Below are 20,422 nucleotides of genomic sequence, written 5' to 3' on the forward strand. Positions count from 1 at the left end.
AAAGACCAGCCGTCAACTGGAGGGCAGAATATTTTCTGTCATGCTGCCTGTCGAGTGTGTATGCTGCACTGGTTGCACCCCCCTTCATGCTTGTGGTGCCGCAGATAATAAAGTTGTTGCTTGTCTGCATACGTAATTGCTGCTCACGGAATGCTGGATTACTGGGGGAATAAACATGAGTAGCCGGGTGGTGGCGTCATTTTGTAGCAGTTTAACCAGCGACGACAGAGTTATTGCACTACCTCACCACACGCTACTTATCTGCTAGTATAGAATCAACAATATGCAGTCCCCTTCGACGAAAGCATCCATGCAACACAAGAAAAACTACGGACCTTGTTACTGCCATCAATGTTTACCGTAACCTATTATTTCCGTAAACAGTGCACTAACTAAAGCTCCCTATTCTCTCAAAAAAACATTAGCTGCCAGTTGGAACACAAAAGCGCCAACCAGAAGCGAGCAAGCGGCAACTGCATGCACACAATATTTAAGCGACGAACAGACACACCCCATCGTGCTGTTGCGTCGTGGCGGGGAACAACCACATGAACGAGACATTGCGAAAAAGTAGCAACAAATTTACACTGTTGTCCGAATAAATACAAACGTGCACCCGTAAAGAAATCTCAAACAGACTACGAGGTCAATGTTTTAACCACAGTGTATTAGATCTGGCTTCAATATGACGTCATCGCCAGTGGAAATCTGTCCCACGCCAGCAGCATGAATGCCATAGCACCATCTAGTGAGCAAAACAATTTCGTGGCTCTTGGTGGCGTTTCAGGCCTAACAGCGTCAACACAAGCAACCGATTTCAATATGAACAACAAGACAGCGCCGATACTTTGTCTTCAGCGTTAGAAGAGACTAAGTGATGGCCGATTTTATTTTTTACTGACATGGCACAGAGCATGTTGCAAGAGTAAATTCAGGTTCAAGCGGGTGGACTGGTTGCTACTATGTTGCGCAATTGCGCGTTAATCGACGAAAGCCACCGCGCAGACTTCCGGGCGACAAGCGAAGTGTATATGTGATAAATTTCACCTTCAGTGCTGGCGGCGTGCTTCATGTCCAAGATTAAATTTTTATCGCGAATGAAGGGTTTTATTTTCGCGATACCCTTAGTGAAACACATTAAATTTTTGTATACCTAGTTTTGTGAACATCGCAATGCAGCTGTTGAGCAGTGTTAAAGTGTACGTACTGTAACGTTGGGATTCTTGATTCAAACCTAACTGCTGACAAAAATGTTTTCCCATAGATAACATTGGTACACCTTTAAGGCAACATAGAAAGCCAGGTTCAGGAAGGTGTGTGGAGAAATGCTATTGTATGTAAAAATAGTTCACAGTAAATGCATGCAAACAGTTCATGTGAACAATGTGTCCCATATGACTGCTGTTACTGAACAGCTGGGTCTAGGCCTGTGCAAGCACTGGGGGAAAAAAAAAAAAAAAAAGGAGAGATAGAGAGAGAGAGAGAGAGGTATTCTCCAAATTAAATTATAGCATGCATATTCACTTTTAATGCCAAATTTAGACTTTCAGCCACCGACACCAAAACAATCCAGGTCAAGGTTTCTGGATACTACTATTGCGACTATTACAAAGAAGTTAGTCGTAAATGAGTCAATAAAATCAGGCTGCCCGAGGTTTGCTGGCCAGAAATGCAAATGTTGTGCTCGGAGGAAATTTATTGATTCTTCCATTGCACATATGCACTGCTTTGAAAGGTCATCAAAAGAAAAGAGTGGGAAAAAAAAAAAAAAAGAAACGGACATACAAACACGCAGTGATGTGCAGTGAGGGTGCAGGCAGATTTTAACTAAACAAAAATAATAAAAACTTCATGTTCAGCCGACACCCCACCTCTCCGCACTTAGTTTAAAAGTCTAGCTTATGTACAGGGGATTACAAATAAAAATAAGCAGTCAGAACAGTTAAAACATGTGTACAAATATATTACACACAACATAGTTGTGGTCTATCAAGTAGCCAGCAAAAAAAAAAAAAAAAAGTACAGCACCAAGATATGCCTGCCCGCTCACTGAAGATATGTACAGGGTTGAGGGCGGCACTGGTTTTCACAGATGTGGGTGAAATGGCTAATAAAAAAAAAAAAAAAAGCTGGCGAGGATAGTTGGCGAGGCGAGAAAGAAGCAAATAACATTGGTCAGTGCTGTGCCATTTGGATTCATTTTACAGGCCGCTTGATGTTCATGCTCATTTTTTCCTCCTCGGCCAAGTGTTGCTGGAATCCAGTCACCTTTTCTGCAGGAAAGATGATCGGAACAAAAAGTGATCAGACATGGCATCAAAAAAGAACAGTTCCTGCACACTACTGTGCCTTAAAGAGATTGCCTTTTGCCCAGAGTCTAGAATCTCGAACAATGTTTTATGAAAAGTGTCCGTCACTAGATAGAGATTGATTAAATCAGAACATTATGCTAATTTATGTGCCATTAATTAAAAAATATAACGGTGTGAAAATGTAAAAAACTTTCAAAAGTGTTGACCACTTAACGTTTTGAGCAGCATGCCTAGTTTTCCCAACACAAATGGGGCATCAAGCCACCCACACAGCTACACGGTATCAGTCGAGCTCGGATCCCTCGAATAACCCCAGATGCCCAGACATACCATTGCATCAGAGGTCAACACTTGGCTCTTGCCATCTACTAGCGGAACGTGGAAGTAGACAGCGCGCAAAAATTCGCTAACACGCACGCAGCATTTCCCCCCCAAATTTTCGGCTGCCAAGTTGGCGGTGCAGCCTTTACAAGGGTGCGGCCCTTACACGAGTATACGATAACAGTTGTCAGTCCTCGTAATGTTATGCATACATTTTTTTCCAGTCCATCATTGTTATCAAGTTATCGCCCGGCACAAGATATGCCTACTGTATCCTGCTGTATGCCTAATGTATGCAGCGTTGCAATTTCCTGAATGTACAAACAAGAGCATCAGTGATTGCTCTGGAATTTGCGGCGATGCATGTATAAATAATGGACATACTTGACCTGCGAGTTTAGGTGCGACGACTATGCGGGCTGCTATCGCAATTTGGGTGTTGCTAATCTTTCTGAGCATGAGCTTGCCTAATAACAGTTAGCCTTGACTCACTACTCAGTACTGGCAGAGCCTCAGTTCTTCACCATCACTACAATGTGACAACATAAGTAGACTGTATGCACCCTATGCAGCTACAAACGCCAAAATATAACAGGCCGCTTGCCAATAACCACAAGGACTGGTTGTTGGCAGACGGCCTATTAAATTCTGACAGTGCTGAAACAACACTGCAATGGACAGCAGCAAATGTAGGAACTAACCATTGAACTTGGAGAGGACCTCCATTTTCTCAGCGAGCAAATCCTTCAGCTTCTGCACGTACACTGCATGAAAAGCCGAGAATCCATAGTAAGCAATATATCAAAGGGGTACCAAGAACAAACACTGGTTTAATATTTTTTCCCTAGTTAAGATACCTGGGTCATTCGATTTTCAAACACTCATTCGTTACAAACAGGTGTGGCTGCAGGGTTTCTTTTTAGTTGTTAAACCTTCTCAGATTCCCAATTCCACCCCCCCCCCCCCTCAAAAAAAAAGAACAATGTGCCCAATGCGCCCGACTAGGTCACTGACCCGATGCGTTATATGCATGGAGAGAACAGCAACAATCGGCACATACAGAACATTTTAGCGCATGCACTATAGTAGATGAACTCAATTCATTTGCTATCAACAAGAGACAAAGTAACGAATTCATAGAAGCAATGAAGCACTGAAGCTTAACACGACAAAAGTCATCAATGATTAAACCCTATCTGCACTGCACACCCAAAGTTACAAAGTTACAATACCTACAACACTTTGAACAATTTTTCTTTTTGTGTTATATACATTAGTGTTTCCAGAGCTTAATCATTAATCACCAACAATAACGCACTAATTTTGGTAATGCCGAAGGACTTCTTTTATCAGCACATTATGATGATCGCTATATTTGTCGTCATTGCTGTCACAATTAAGGACAAAGATTTGACAGTGATAGCTCATGTCATAATCTAATGCCTTACTAAGGCTTGTACAGGCATTATGAATTGCACTAAGAATTTGCTAACTAAAAACGCTTGTTATCACATGCCCAAAGACATGAACAGAAGTCACTCAACCACAAGCACCCGTGGTCACAAAGCTGGCATGACGAACAGCGGTAGCAAAGAATTGTGCTTGTCCCTATTGAGCAATTTCACTGTTCTGTACCTCCGAAACTGAGCAGATCACATGATCACTCTGCGCTACCTGCCTATGTGGGCATTCAAGCCTGGTGCTTCAACACAAAGCTGGCTTTCAGCTGTGGCATTAAGCTTTACCTAGGGATTTACAGCACACAGAGCAGGTAACTATCAGGATCATGGCATGCTTACGGTCAAGGTCATAGTCCACTTCATTGGTCATGGTGAGGAGATCCATGTCCTGGTGCACCCATGCTTGGCTGGCCTGCGAATGGGTGAAAATGAGGCACATTGTTTCTAGAACACCTAATTACCCAAAAATTGTATTTTCATTCTTGTCATTTTCGCGTAGATACTTCATTTCCATAAACATGCTTTGAAACGTATACACTATTCTTTTTCAGGCAGCTTTGAGTGGCTCCAACTCTAGTTAAAATTGACCTAGGACATTGCTTTACACCTAAGTGCACACCTTATACATTCCAGATTTCTATATCTTAACAACTGTACTCGGTCTTTATCTAGATGCCAATTTTTCTACAAACAAACGAACCCATGTCTTCGATATATCAATAACTACTTGTTAGGACAAAAATAATTACATTTTTAGGATCAGCACACCAAACTACACAATGCATGCAAACTTGGTCAAGATCTATCCATAAATAAGACAGTTGGCTTTTAAGTGTAGCCTCCTTCCGGGGATGGTAGGGTAAATGGGTCACCTTGGTTTCAGCGTATACTGTATATGCCAATTCAAAATTTTTTTCTCTCGGAAACTAATGACAGGATTTCAATTTAAATTGACAGGTTACAGCTAGTTGGCTGTTCAGATATCCATTTAACAGCCAACAGTAGGAGCCAGCATCATTATCACAAGATTTACATTTACATGCTAAGCTAGTAGCACCACCACTTAACCTTTCCAGCTTTCCAGAGGCCATGTGCACTTACGAAAGTTGGGTAATTTTTCAGCAAGTGATCACTATACCGGCACACTGGCGATCATCAAGGACTGCTCCAACGACTCCATAAATGAAGAAATGAGCAATGACAAGTCATAGGGAGTGTGTAGTACTAGTACCCTCAGAACCCAATGAAACAATCTTCAGAGTATGTGCCGATTAAAGCAACACCTCGCGTTATGGCCGCCTTTGATAAAATCCGTAGTTTCGTCCGAGTATGTCCACATCAGGATAGAGATTCGACAGAATGCAAGAGTCGCGTCCTATCATTGCTTGCTAGAAAACGTAAGCAAAGCAAAGCTATACTTCTGGAAATAAACTTTTCCTGTACCACTAAACCACATGTTTCATGGTCATTTGTATATTTCATGTCTACAAAGTTCCAGGAAAACTTTTTTTTTGAACAGCCTCACCAATTTCATTGTGGCAGAATTCAACTGTGCCTGTACATATACATTTGGCATTGCACACAGTAGCATCAAATTGCATTACATTAACATTGCCGATTTTACCAACTCCCTTATATTGAGATATATCGCAATTTGCTTTGTTGTACAGTGGAACGCCGTTGATATGTTCCTCGCTGCTGCGTTTTCCCGGCTGCTAAGTCACGTTTTCGTGGTCCCAACCACAATCCCATGGACCTCCATGTATAATGTTACTGTTGATACGTCGCCAATCTGTAATGTTCCCGCATCTTACGTTGCCTTCGAACATGGCGGTCACGTAAATTAAGCAGTGCAGCTTGCTTGTACGTTGCAGTAAGTGACCGGCGCATTGCACAAGTCCAGTGCTGCACATGAGTACAGAGCAGTTGGTGAAGCGCCGGAAGCGAAGTGTGCATCAGTTGAAGGCTACCGGGAACCATGCACACTGGGCCAAATCCACCGAGTGCAGCGTTACATTTATTTTGGAGCCGGCAAGGGTCTTATATGCGTAGCATAATCACTGGTTCTCTTAAGTCAGTTTCGCCGCAATGGAGCTGTGTTGTGCGGGGAAGCAGATGCAGAATCTGGCGGTCAAGAGAGTTGAAAGGGGCCACCGTCGCGAAACATTGTAAATGTCCCTTAATTATACACATGCGCAAGCACCGTCCTCGGTCACAACAAGAGTGCCGAGACATCTAATAACTGTACTGGCAGCCATACAGAGCCGTTTCCGACAGCTGTGGCGATTGTTGGCCTTCCTCACAGTTACAATTTTCCGGCTGTTTTTTTTTTATGGTCCCTTGAAAAACGTATCAACAGGGTTCTACTGCATAAAAACTATGTTTCGTGCAAATAAGTACGATTGCCAATGAATTTTTCTTACATGGAAGGTGTAGCAAAGCTTTCCGAATTATCGGGCAATCGGAAAAAACAAATTTGAATAAGAAAAAAATTTCTGATGAATATGAGAGCCGGTAACGAAATATATGGTTTCATGGCGTGTCACTGGAATCTTTACATCAGTGGTACAAAGCAAAGCCAACCACGCTTTTGCAACCACTCCGCCCCTGTGGCTGATTGTGTAGCCTGCAGTGGGACGACGCTATCATGAAAAGTGCCGGCAATAGGAAGCAAATGCTTAGTTTGCTTCACTTCAACGCTTCTCCGAAACTTTATTATGCAACCTCCAGTACTGAACATGCAGGAAGGCAGCGTACATGATGCCATGCCATCCTGGCACACCCATCTTTGCACACGCAGAAAATTACCTCTAAAACAGGGCGTGCGGGCTGCACATGCGTTCAGGCTAGTGATGCAAAACTATCGGTAAATTGACTATCGCTAGCAGCGATAGCTTTTTTTAAACTATCGATAGTGTAAAAAGACTATCAATAGTATTATTGATAGTACTATCGATAGTGAAATCGGTGTTACTATCGATGAACTATCAATAGGATTATCGATAGTACTATCGATAGTACCATCGGTAGTATTACTACAGATTTGCAATACTACATTTGCGATAGCCTACTATCAGCAATAGTCAGTTCGTTTAATTTATGAGCAATTTTTTGGCGAATGAAATAAATTATTTTCGCAGTGAAAATGCTGGAATATGTCCATCAATAAATTCATACTCAGAAGTAACCAGTTACACCTTACCAACAAACTTAGTTCTTGACATTTTTATTTTTAAATCACAAAATGCAATACAAATTTGAAGCCGTGCCATTCTGCCACATGTAACAGCTTCCTTTCCACTACAGCTGAACAGTTCCAACTTAATCATGTGTCAGCCAAGCATTCTGGTGAAGGAACACAAGCATGTCTACTTTCTTGCCCTTCATCCTGCTCCTCCCATCAAAAATGATAAAATGATCTGTCCAGCCGCTGAGAATACGCATTATGCGGGTACCGACGTTGCTGGAATGCAGAAGTACTTCCTCGCCACTTCAGAGAGCGGCGTTATGGAGCATTGCCAAGACTTCCAGAATTCTACAGGGTTGCTCTTCCTTTCCTGTGGATGCAACTCCAGGTACTGGCAAACTGTTAGCTTTGCGTTCGAGGTTGCGGTTGAGGGCTCCTGTTCCTGTCTCTCAAGGAACCGCAGAATTCGGTTTCCTGTCGCAGATTCATTTGGAACCACCTGCTGTCTAGATGGTTCAACTGCAGGACCAGCTGGGCTTTCCGATAATCGCCGGCTTAGTTCACCAATCAAACAAGCACATTTGTTCTGATCGAAAACGGTTCGCGATGGTTTCGCTTTCGACCATCGTCTACCTGGATTTCGATTAAGAAAGCTGAACCCCAGTACCATTTACGTGAGGCCATCGCTTCAGTCGAGCAAGCAACATCCTGGTATGCACGTATGTACAGCCTCCCGCATCTTTGGGTATATCGCGCGAGCATCCATCATGCGTCATTTTAGCGCCTTTAAGCGACGATAATCAGCGCGACCAGCAGAAGTACTCTCAAGTGCACCTCCTGTGTGAGTAGCCTAATGCGATGTTCCCTTCAGGACGACATACGACCATATTATAGTGTCCTCACATGATATAGCTAAAAATGTGGGAGGCTGTCTATTCGTGAGCAGACCAAGTCTAGAGCGCTGGAGTGGTGTGCTGCGGAACAAATCCTAGTGTGCAACTGCTAAGGGCAACGTGCTCGTTCTTTGCTTTTTTGTCCATGTAGCTTCCATTCAGTTCAAGCACTGCCCTTGAAACCCAGCAAGCACACGTGCTGAAGCAATAATTCCACTCGAATTCAGCTCAGAAGCAGGCGCGCCAAGCGGTGCGTCTCGGGTCGCTCTTGCCAGCACAACAAAGTCATTTGCGACACTAACATTTTATCCAGAAACTGTACGTAGGGTAAATCTGCAGGGGTCGGTGATGGGTAGACTGCGATAACAAAGAGTCTTGTCATAGTTACCACCACCACCATATACCACGCACTCGGGGAAGCAAGCTTATGCTGCAATGAGTTCGCGCGGTTGATTTTATACTATCAATAGTACTACTGAAAGTACAATCGATAGTACTTTTGATACTGATAGCGATAGCTTTTTTTTTTTACCATCGATAGTTCGATATTGACTCAACTATCGGTAGTACTATCGATAGTTTGGCATTACTCGTTAGGCGCATTGGCACCCATGCGCAGCCACGGCAGCACTAGAAAAGGAGACGCACACAAACCTGCTATTCACCCCACCGCGTGCACTTGACTGCATTACCACGAGCTCGTTAACCTCCCCCTTTTCAAATTTTCCATGCGGGAAGACTGCTCATCAAGCCACCATCCTTCTTGGCTCACCCTAGCACACTTCCCTTGCCCCCAAAGCATACAGCACGCAGGGCGCGATAGGTTCTCATCAATACACTTGGACGTTACACGGAACATGACACTGCTCTACTCCAGCTGTCGCTCTTGGTCGCGCTATCTGAAAGTTGTGTTTGCAAGCAGCCGCATGTTTTTAACCATTTGACCATCTCCATTTCCAGACTCTTCAATTTATTGTCTTGGTATTCCTCGCAGTGGCAGTGAAATTTTGTTATATTGAAATGGTGTTGAAAGCACTTAGTTCTAAATAAATTGTATTCTATATTGAGAATAACTGTACGAGCATTTCAGCCACCAGTACTGTCTAGCTTAACTTCATTAGGTGCCTTAGCACGATCATATGCGCATAAGGGCAACAAATGACACACACGCACCTCAACAACAGTCTTGTGGAGATCCAGAATTTCCTCTTCCATCTCTTGTAGGTGGGAGATGGCCTCGTGGAATGTGTACATGTCTCCAGACATCTCCACGTCCTGCACAGAGATGTTGAATAAAGGGGAGTGAGGTTCAGCACTCAAAAAAAAATTTACCAGCTGTCAAAATGAAGATAAGAGAGTCAGGTTCATCTGAACAGGTCAATTCTGGTGCCATAAATTAGAACGAGCAGCAAAGGCAAGAAGCTCACATCAGAGGCTCTCAGCAGAGCAAGGTTGTCGTCCTCTTCACTTTCTGGAGCCATCTCTTCATCCTCGTTTGAGGCAGGCTTCAGCTCTGGGCTGTCCTCGACACCAAGCTCCTTCACCCTGCGTAGTCCAGCAAGAAGCGCAGCATTAATAATGTGACAGACACGAATGATGAACACGCAAATTGCAAGACGCGAAGTGCAAAAGGAAAGACTGGTGCTAACTTACAATCAAGGCAACAAATTGTGGAGTACTAACTAGCCTGATGCCCCACCTTGCTTAACTTCGATGGGCTGGCTACTGAAGTTGCTAAACATCTGGCGCAATTGTAGTACAATCAAACCTCAATACAACGCACACATACATAAGTTATCAGATATAACAAAGTTACAGTCGAATCCCCCTACAATGAATGCCGCTACAACGAAATTTCCGCCACAACGAAGATTCCGATTCCCCGTCAGCTGCCCATAGAAAGCAATACAAAAAAATTCTCTCCATAATGAAGCCGTTTTATTCAGTATTTCCGCTGCAACAAACTTTTCGAGAACAAAACTGGGATTGAATTCAAATTGGAACTGCCAAGTAGCCAAATTAGAAGGCCCTTCCAAAGCTGTGACGATCGTATGTCCGCTTCAACGAGGTTTTCGCGAACGAAATCAAGTTCAACGTACCGGTTTACGCCACTGCAAATGCGTGGTCATCGCGCCTGCGCGAGACTGCACGGGATCCCCACAATCGCTGCCGTTTTCTGTGGTGCGTGTCCGGTCGAAATGGCTACGCCAACGAAGCGTAAATTTCTCTCTCTCGAGAACACATATGATCGCCGAGGCAGAAAGCGGAAGGAAAAAATTTTGCAGTTCCGCCCGAAAGGTGAAGCATCGATTGCGATAGCATATTAGAAGACAGCTCTATACGAACTAAAATCTTAGTTTTATCGGCTGTATAAACTTGTAAACATTCGCTTACTAACGAAATTACCAAGCACGGTGTCACGCGCTCACAGGTAAACATGAACACATCTCGCTCGATGACAGCAGAAACTCGCTGTCAACACGATAGAATGAGAGGGTGCGGCAATAGCAGCGAGCGAATTGACCTCCGTGCCGTCTCTCGCTTCAACGCGAATTGAAAAAGCACAGCGCACACGACTCTACCGGCACTAGTTGCACTTTGCCCACATCGCAGATCGCTTTGAAAATGAGGCAAGCGCGGGCACGCACTTAGAGCACAGTGCAGATTGCTTTCAAGATACGGCAGCCGCGCCACTGCCGCTGTCGTTAACATGATGCCAACAGTCTCGTCGTCTGAAAAAAATTGCAACCCGCTAGACACACTGACTCCGGCGACTGCTTTCAAAGTAATGGATCCTTTTGACCTCGTCTTAAAAGCTAACAGAGCCCACAACAATGACATTGCGATGGCTCTTTTAACAGACTGAGACTCGCGTAACGCCTTTGCTTGCCGTGAAGCGCAAGAAATCTAGGCTTACCAACATCTGGAAATAAAACTTCTGGCAAGCGCAAGCTTTCCAAGTTTGCCGACTTTGTCATAAATATGCAATGAAATTGTGGTAATTCAAACTGCTCGATTAATTGCGACGGTTCATGTGCCGCAAAATGAGAGTTTCGCGATCGGCCGGGCACGCGCGTTGAGTTAGGCGTCGGCCGCAATGTACGAAAAATGCTGTAACAGCGGCGCAAAATGCATTTTCTCTCTTGAAGCTGACACTTCATTGACCGCCTTCGGCACGTCTCAAACTTTGCCACCACGCCATCGCGAAGGCTTCCCGGACGATGGTTTCGGTTTCGTTCACGGCTTTCCCGTTTGGCGTACGTATATACATACTAATTTCGCGTCAACGAAGTTCCTCCACAACAAAATTTTTCGCATGTCCCGTGAATTTCGTTGTAGCGGGACTCGACTGTATTCTCACGCAATACAAGACTTCATTATAGCAAAGTTCAACTGTACAATGAAATTTAAGAGTTGTCGCCCAATTAGAGTTAGCACTGTCAACTGAAATGCCGCATCGTTCTGCATGTGTAGCACACAATCAGGTGGGCTAAAATAATGCAACAATTCTATTCTAATGCTATTCCTTCTCATGCTTTTTCAATGGTCTGAGCGGTGCCTCACCTACATTACCAGGATTGGCTGGTCATTAACGGTGGTTCATAAGGAAGTAACAAACAAATGAAAAGAATCGTTGCATTACACTGGCCCAGGTAACAGCAAAGAAGTAACCTTAGAGATGTGAGGTGCTATACAGTGTAGGAATGCCACCACTGCCGTACCTGTCTGCATAGCGCAACGTGTTGAGGGAATGCTCGCAAGAACTCAGGCCTGGAGAGATCATCGCAATCTGAAAACAACCAAAGAAAACACACAAGCTACTCGTGCCGATTGCGTGCAAAGATTTTTACATTGATCATTCATCATCAGGTTGCAATAAAATTTGCTTTATTTTCTGTTGTGGCTCCACATAAATGCTAATGATACATTCTATACAAAAAGAAAACTAGTGTAGCTTGCATTGGAGGTGCAATGCTGAAGAGTAAGCGGAGCTGATGGGCACCTAGCTAGTCCTGGCTTCTGGGCTAGGCTAAGCACTACCAAGTCATCCCCAGCATTTCCCTGAAATTTCTTGATTATTGATTGATTATCGATTAGCTATTGATTGGCTATCGATGACCGACTAATCTTAAGTAGTCCCAACCATGCTTAGCTAGACTAGAGTACACTTTAGCTAGACTTAGCCAGGCTCAGCTTCGATAGTTCACAGGGGTATGTGCTATTGTGTTTGGACCCTTTCTGCACTACCGCCAGGATCAGCCCACATTTCTTGTGGACAACTAACGGAATAACGGCCGGCTTAAACAGCTCCGCTGTTAACTGCCTAAAACACTTCCGCTGAGAGGTAGCTCTGATAGAATGAACCTCAATTTAGAGCACTACATTGCACGAGCTTTTGCACTGCATTGCTTCTGCGATATTAAATGTTAGGAACCTTACGAGAAATACTAATCTCAAAAACTATTCGACATGTGGCAATTTATAAACATAAGACCGGCAACACAAACAGATGTGCCCACCATGCAGGTCCGAGAGTTCTCGCCGATGAACGAATCCCTGAGGACCTGTGTCAGCTTGCTGGCCCGGAACGGAAGGTGAGCACCACGACGACCCAATGCCCTGATGCATTCCTGCATGGTACGTAAATAAAGATGATCAAGTCCCAGTGAAAAATGTAGGAAAGAAGCAAAGAAGCAGAAAACCATGTTTTAGAACAGTGAGAAGGCCACAAGGGGAGAACCACTCCGAGGACCAGCGCTTCCTCTACACTGGCAATAGCAAAACATGAGCACAAGTTACCCAAACATTGCTACTAAAAACAAACCACTCAGTTTTCATTCTTACACAGTTCTCATTTTTTTTTTTTTCGGTCTGACCAGCTGCATGCTGCAAGACTACAGTCGCCGACCGATTTTCCGGACCTTGCGGGGACCGAAAAATAGTCCGAAAAACTCGGTAGGCTTAGAGTGGCATAAAAAAAAAAAAAAAAGAAATCTCTAATGCCCTGCCACATACTACGCTTGGAGGCGTTCAGAGTTGCTTGGATTTGCGCAACACTGATGTCTCCCTATACAAAAGTGTCACCGCGTTGGCAATCTCCGTTAGCGAAGATCGCCACGGAGATCGAAGAAGTGAGCCCCATCACCTCGCATAACTTGGCTCTCGCGAAGGTGGCGCCGATAACACAAATGCGAAGCCGCACAAACACACACAAAAGGTGCGATGTCAACGAGGCACACATATCCTGTGCAAAATAGCAACTGAAGCTTTAACTAAAAAAACAAACAAAAACGGATGTCGCAAAGTGATTATGACAATAGTGCTGACCGAAAGAAGAAAAAGTACCGTCCCCTGGAGCGTTTTCTCAGCCACGGAAAAACGGGCATGGCCTCCAAGTCGAGAGGATGGCGCCCGCTATCTCTTGATAGCGTGCGCTCCCAATTTCGGAGGCCATAGAGCGGGCCACTGGAAGCTAAGCCTGGCCAAGCCAGCGGAAAATCCAACATGGCAGCCTCCAAGATTGGGTAGCATGGCTCGGAACAAGCGATTTAGTCCGGAAAATCAACTTTGCAGTGGCGGTCCAGCCAGTTTAAGAATTGGAGCAATTTTTGGAGCAGGAAAAAAGCTGTTTAGTAGCAATTTAGGAGCAGCCACATTAGCATTTTCTAGCAGTTCTGTAGCACAAAATTTTGAATTCTGGATCAGTTGGAGCAGGAGAAAAGCAAATGCATGACATTTGGTGCAGCTTATTACTACTACACAATTGTTAAGTATACATCTTTAGAGCAAATGGACACAAGCAAGACAGACTGATGCAGTCATTTAGCTTGTGTGCCCAGAGCAGAAAGCGTTGCAAACAGACTTTATTTGCCTATGTAAATAGCACTTGTAGATTACTCAGAATAGTTTTATGCTATTGAACATAATACAAAAGCGACTAGAAATGCAGAAAAAATTTTGTGCAACAACAATGCCTAGCCGCGGGCTCACTCGATGTGCTTAGTTGCACAGTCCCAAGTGCCGATGCACGAAATGCCTAGCCGCTTGCTTGAGGAGTCGACGCTCATTGTGCTTAGTGGTGCAGTCGCAAGTGCCGATGCGCGAAATGCCTAGCCGCGGGCTTGAGGAGTCAACGCTCAATGTGCTTAGTCGTGCCGTCCTAAGTGCCTTAGTCGTGCCGTCCTAAGTGCAAAATGCCTAGCCACGGGCTTGAGAAGTCGACGCTCGATGTGCTTAATCGAGCAGTGCGAAGTGCCGATGCGCGAAATGCCTAGCCGCGGGCTCGAGGAGTAGACGCTCAATGTGCTTGGTCGTGAATTCTGAAACATCGAGTACCGAAAGGCTTAACTGCATGTCCAATCGAGGATTCCATGCGCAAAGCTTGGTCGCGAAGTCCGCGTCGCTGATGCTTGGAATGCTTAGTCGCAGGTCTGTCCACAAACGGAGGGATCAGCCATGCTACTGCGACGTCCACGTAGCGCCCAAGGCAAAGGTGGTGCTTTGGCGCACTTGGCGCAAGTTGCACTTCGGTGGGAGCAGCAAGGCGCAGACAAGTAGAATTGTAGCAAAATGGTGCAAATGGCGCAGTTGGACCACCACTGACTTTGGGGCCTAAATTCGTCCGAAAAATATATCGGCGACTGTACGCCCACTAGAATGCTAGACTGCTTTTATAAATTAATGATGATAATTTCATGGCATCCCTTTTGAAACGGGGCGGTGACAAATAGTCCCCTGGCCTGCTTGATTTAATCAAATATGCTACTTTTTTTTTTTTATCTGGTGGTATGAGTAGTAGACAGGCAGCACCACCTATACATCGTCGTACAACTCTTATTCCTAAAATATCCTGCTTTGCGGACCTACTCAATGTACAGAAAAACGAAGAAAAAAAGCAACTACGAAAAAAAATTTGCCAGAGGAAGCATTACATGCCAATTTAGCTATCAAATCTCTCGAACGGATGATAAAACTAGCAGATTTTGCTGAGAACACACCTGTGTTCCACAAAATCCAAAGCAATCAAGAAATATTGCAATAGTATATATCGCACTAGTAACAGACAACACCAAAGAAAAAGTTTATGACCTAAGTAATGTCGTCAATGGGGTTAAGAAATGTTACAGCGTTCATAGTAGTGAGCAAGGCCTCCATGTGGAAGTCGCAAAATTGTGTTTTGTTAATTGCATAGGTGCCAACTAATGATGGCAATAGGCCTCAATTCCACAAATATGCAACAAATCATAAAGAATTCCTAAATATGTAGAATTTGCAACGTACACCAAATGAAGCGATGCTTCAGGCAGGCCGGCCTGACCAGTACTCATGTTAGCGACAAATTCCACGGAAAATGGCGTAAAGGCCCAACTCCATGCATGCGATTTTTGAGCGACAGCGACAAGCGGCTGTGATGAGTGAGAGGTTTTACCGTCTAGGAGGGCAATCCATCTCCGTCGCTTGTCGCATCGCCGGTTTTTGGCCAGCCCGAAAATTTCACTTTTCGCTTGAAAGTTCACGGAGCGACTTCCACCAGAGACAGTATGATTGTGCAACACCATGGCAGCAACCAGGCCACCCGCTTCCATTTGAATTTGACCTTGCAACTTGCTCTCTGTCGTGCCAGCCAAAAATAGCAAATTCAGCCATTGCTTCATCCCATATCACGCAGAGGACAATGCATTGGCACTGTCTTGTCATTATTATTGAGATTGGTAGTTTGTTTTAAAGCTGGCGGCATGGATGAGATTTCAAGTGATAACAGGCATATTAAAGCTATAGCTAATACACCGTGGTTAAAATGTTGACCTCGTGGTACGTTTGAGATTTGCCAACAAACCCACAACAGTATTTATTCGGACAATAATGTAAATTTGTCGCCTCATTTTTTGCAATGTCACTTCCACGCAGTTGCTCCACACCGCGACGCGACAGGGTGTGCCTGTTGCATCAGTTGTCCCTGTCGAATACTGCATGCATGTGGTTGCTGCTTTAAGCTGTGTGCAGAAAAGTAGAATTCTGGAGCAGACTTGCACCACTTGGGCTTTTTCTTTATCAGATAAAACTGTCAAGAAAAGACAAACCTGCCCAATGTTTTAGCACTAAGAAAAAGTGCATGCAATGAACTGTAGCCACCTTGAGGGCAAGCAGGCTCTTGTTGATCTCGGCACCTTCCATTCTTGTCTGCCGATTGGCGCTCGACGTGTCGGCACCTCGCTCGTTCCCAGCCAGGTCAATGAGAGAGAACTTCCCGTGGAGGCGGCTGGACTTCCTGCAAGGGCAAACCACAGGAGTTCAGACATGAACACCTTGTCCAACCAGACATATGCAAGTTTGCAGAAGTATAGTGCGAGTGCTAAGTGTGGACTTCACCAACTTAAGTACATGTACAGTGAACACACAAGTGCAGAGCATGGCAAATTTTCCCTCTGCCATGCATACACTTGCATGCCTTTGCATCACACGACAGTGGTGATACCTTTATACACCCCTCTGAAGTACACTGTCGGAGTGTTCCCTTTAACAGTGGACCACACCGTCATCATAGCTTTTCATCATCACGTTCGATTGTTCAAGAATTTTTCAGTAAAGTGCTCAGTCTGCCTCAATGTTGATATATTGATATGCGTAACTGCTGAATAGCTATAGAGTCCTGGGCGACTTCACTGATTTGATGAATGTTTGTCGCTCGGTATAATGAACCAGCGCCGCTACTCAATCCACAATGTCTGCGCCAACGAGGGTAGTGGTTAAGCGAGGAAAGTGCTAGACAATGAATGTTGCAAAGAAACCCGCGATCATGCAGGGGCTGCTGCTGCTTACGGCGTGGCCGTGCGGGCCTCATCTTCGTGTTGACGCGAGACAGCATGAAGATCAATTCGCTTGCTGCTGCACTTCCCGACTCCAGCGTTTTGACAGCGAGTTCCGCGGTCATCGAGCGAGATGAGTTCATGTTTACCTGTGCGTGTGTGACAACGTGCTTGTTAATTTAGTAAGCAAATGTTGTAAGTTTCTATGGCCAATAAACTAATATCCTTACTTCATATTGATGTCTACTTTTTTGCTATCCGCAATCGATGCTTCGCCTTTCGGGCGAATCTACATTTTTTTTTTATGCCCCTTTTGAGGCCACCAAAGCGATGCCTCGGCGGAGCTTGCACATCACTTGCTGCCCGTGACCTAGCTTTGAAGTTATAGCAGTGCCATTCTTGAACGCCGACAGCTGCGGCTTGTTACACGCTATGAGAGCGCACTGAAAGTGCACCTAAACAGTTAAACGAGCCAACACAATCAGCAGCCAGATGGAGGAAGGTGGTAGGGAGAGTCACAGGAGTCCTCGCCATTATAGTTTTCTCAACGGCTCTGCAATCTCCCTATTTTGATTTTTAATGCAACCTGGTTATAACAATTATCAGTAATAACAATGAAATTTTCGTGGCACTTGAATATTGTTATAAGTGGGCTTGAGTACATACAGTCATTGCGTGCGACTCGACACTGGAAGCGTCGTATGCTACCTTCGCACAGCGACAGGAATGGCGACTGCTATATACTTCCACATGTTCGGCATCGAGCCATGTGAAATGTCGCAATAGTGATCACTCGAGAATACTACACCAGGACGCAGGCAAGTGTATGAGTGCAAAACGTGTTGAAAAGCCTCCTTTTTTTTTTTTGTGCAAAAGAGACCTTTACTTCATCTCACAAGTGGCAGAGAGCTATACAGCTTTGTTTTTCCTACCTTTGCCTCAGGATGATCTGGAATACTGCATGCGACCGCGAAGAGTTCTGGTTGGCCGATGTCTGCCCAGACGTTCTGCAATGTAGAATGGAATAACACCAGCCAAATCAACTTTTAGTCAAGGGGGGAAGGGGAAACATACAAATATGTATGTAATATACAAAAATACATAAAATATAAAATAAATACAGCGGAACCCCGATTATACGACTGAGGGGACCACACAAAATCCAGGCGCTGTATAATCAAGAAACTAAGAATATAGGCAGTGACGCTCAGTCTTGCCCAAAGACAGGTACAGACCGCCTGAATAAGCACACGACATGAACCTGCACTGCTTCCAAGGAAAGTAGATTAAATTATTAAAAAATTACCATATTTATTCAGTTGTAACACAAGTTTCTTATTCCATGATTTCGTTGCTTAAACTTAAACTTATTCGAACGTTGCATAACGTTAGAATAACAACAAAATTTAACCATTTTAAAACAAACGCTCTAAATCCCGCGATTTTCAGCGCTACATTGGCAACCTGTAACTTTACGTCTCAATCCAATCCATAGACAAGTCGACCGAAGTCAGGACTTGTTTTTGGTTGGCATTGATGCCGTTTTCGCTGTGCTTGTGGCGGGTTACGATGCTGCAATGCTCTACAGCATTTTGCAGTTCAACTCTGTTCATTCGCGACGTTGTGGCGACGCAGCGCATTCGGTATGACGGTCGCTTTGAGAGGAGCAATTTTGATTGGATTGGTGTCTCGACGTCGACGATTTGCAGATGGCGGGACCAGCGGCAGGCCAACTTTAAATGCGAGGCCAGTCTTTGTGCAGCCCTTTTAAGAAGTACTTAAATCTCAATTAAGCTTGACGGCATGGAAGACTACGATTCTCAGGCGATCACTTTTGGAGATAGTTACGCTTTTGCGAGACTCTGCTCGTCCCGACACCGAACCCCTCGAAGTATACAGCCGACAGCTCTCTTGGCGCTGCTAGCGAGCTTAGGACAGCGCCAGAGACACTTGTCAGCCACACCTAACTATGGGGAGTTAAGCATTTGGTTTCTCGCGCTGAGGCACAAGCTTTAGCTAAATAACAATCACCGCAGATGTATGCCAGTCTGAGCAACCCCAGTAAAATCTTGCTACGAGAGACACTGTTATAACACTTGCGACAACTTTTTAGGTCCCTTGAGTAAACCGCTGTCGTGCTCCCACACTAACTCTGTGACAGAGCACCATTCGAGTTGGATTTCTGTTGCAGCATCGGTGGCGCTCATCGCTTTATATGCCAGTAGTTGGACTACAGAGCCATCAACATGTTTCCATGAGACAGCTCTGTTCGAATCATTGGGAGCCAAAGATCGCCGAGCGGACGCGGCCCGCCCAGTTATCTTACTATGAATCTTTGCCAGGTCACTCTTATCTTACTCTTAGTTATCTTACTATGAATCTTTGCACTTTGCTTGCTTTCTGCTTCGTGCCCCTAACACTTCGTCCACAGTTATGACGTAGTAGTACGACTGCCATTTCGCAGCAACCTTCTTCGAACATGGCCAGCGGCGCAATGCTGGCAAAGCGTTTGAGATGTAACAAAACAAAAGCAGATCTCTTCTTGATAAGCTCCAAATCAGTGATGAGGACTCTGGACAGCAGGACACTAGAGTTGCGGAGAAGTTTGGACTTTCCTGAAAGACTCAACACTATCGTGAAAATGAAAAACCGTGATGCAATCTTAAAACAACCGGAGGACGGTGGACTCATGACAAAGTGAATCAGACTTCGGGGAGTCAGCTATCCAAAGGTGGAGAAATCTGTACTGTTGTGGCTGCGAGATGCACTTGCAAAGAACATTCCAGTGAACGCCAGCCAAATATTGCTCTGTAAACGTGCTGAACAGCTAGCGTTCCTTCTCGATTGTGTCCACTTCAAGTGTAGTGAAGGGTGGCTAGATCACTTCAAAGTGCGTAGTGCCATCTCGTTCAAGTGCATCTCGAGAGGCGATTCAGTTGACAGACTGTGCCTCCTCACGGATAGATCGTAAACTTCCTCAGCTACTCCATGGTTACAGCCCCGACGATGTATTCAACACGGACGAGAGCAGTTTATTCTACAAATTGAGGCCAGGTAAGACAATGTTGTTCAAGTCCAATGCGGCATGCCACGATGGGAAACGGTTGAAAGGAGCAGATCAGTGTTCTTTTTTGTTGCAAATATTAGGAGGACGCTTAAGCTTCGCTTTTAAGAGTGGAATGCGATAGCATTCAAAGATCCCCGACTGCTTCTCACGCTTCCCGACAACTGCAGCTTAAGCAACCGTAATGGTTACCGGGAAACACTGTCAGCGAACGCTATGCACAAAGGTGAGCTTTCTGGTAGAAATGCGGCCTCTTGCGTGGGGCGATCCCGGAGATATTGCACAGCCGCGCCAAAAAAAAAATTGCATAATTTTCAGGTTTCCGTTTTTGTTTCGTACTTTTAATATTTCAGTCTGAGAAGACTTAACATAAAAGGC

The 20,422-nt window shown here is 44.8% G+C and overlaps 1 protein-coding gene across 3 annotated transcripts in view; it reads right to left on the bottom strand.

Annotated features, from left to right (window-relative positions):
• Positions 1-1,678: 1,678 nt before the first annotated feature.
• Positions 1,679-20,422, bottom strand: part of LOC119433390 (kinesin-like protein KIF2A) — a 119,453-nt gene continuing 100,709 nt past the window's right edge. For all 3 annotated transcript variants that reach the window (XM_049659406.1, XM_037700568.2, XM_037700570.2), the window contains 9 exons: positions 17,913-17,987; positions 16,307-16,442; positions 12,694-12,804; positions 11,896-11,963; positions 9,601-9,718; positions 9,347-9,448; positions 4,433-4,505; positions 3,335-3,397; positions 1,679-2,273 (listed from right to left, as the gene is read on the bottom strand). In XM_049659406.1, coding sequence (XP_049515363.1) covers positions 2,197-2,273; positions 3,335-3,397; positions 4,433-4,505; positions 9,347-9,448; positions 9,601-9,718; positions 11,896-11,963; positions 12,694-12,804; positions 16,307-16,442; positions 17,913-17,987 — 823 coding nt within the window. In that variant the 3' untranslated portion in view covers positions 1,679-2,196. The remainder of the gene's footprint in view (positions 2,274-3,334; positions 3,398-4,432; positions 4,506-9,346; positions 9,449-9,600; positions 9,719-11,895; positions 11,964-12,693; positions 12,805-16,306; positions 16,443-17,912; positions 17,988-20,422) is intronic.

The sequence above is a fragment of the Dermacentor silvarum genome, chromosome 11, assembly GCF_013339745.2.
Source record: "Dermacentor silvarum isolate Dsil-2018 chromosome 11, BIME_Dsil_1.4, whole genome shotgun sequence".
NCBI classification, from domain to species: Eukaryota; Metazoa; Arthropoda; class Arachnida; order Ixodida; family Ixodidae; genus Dermacentor; species Dermacentor silvarum.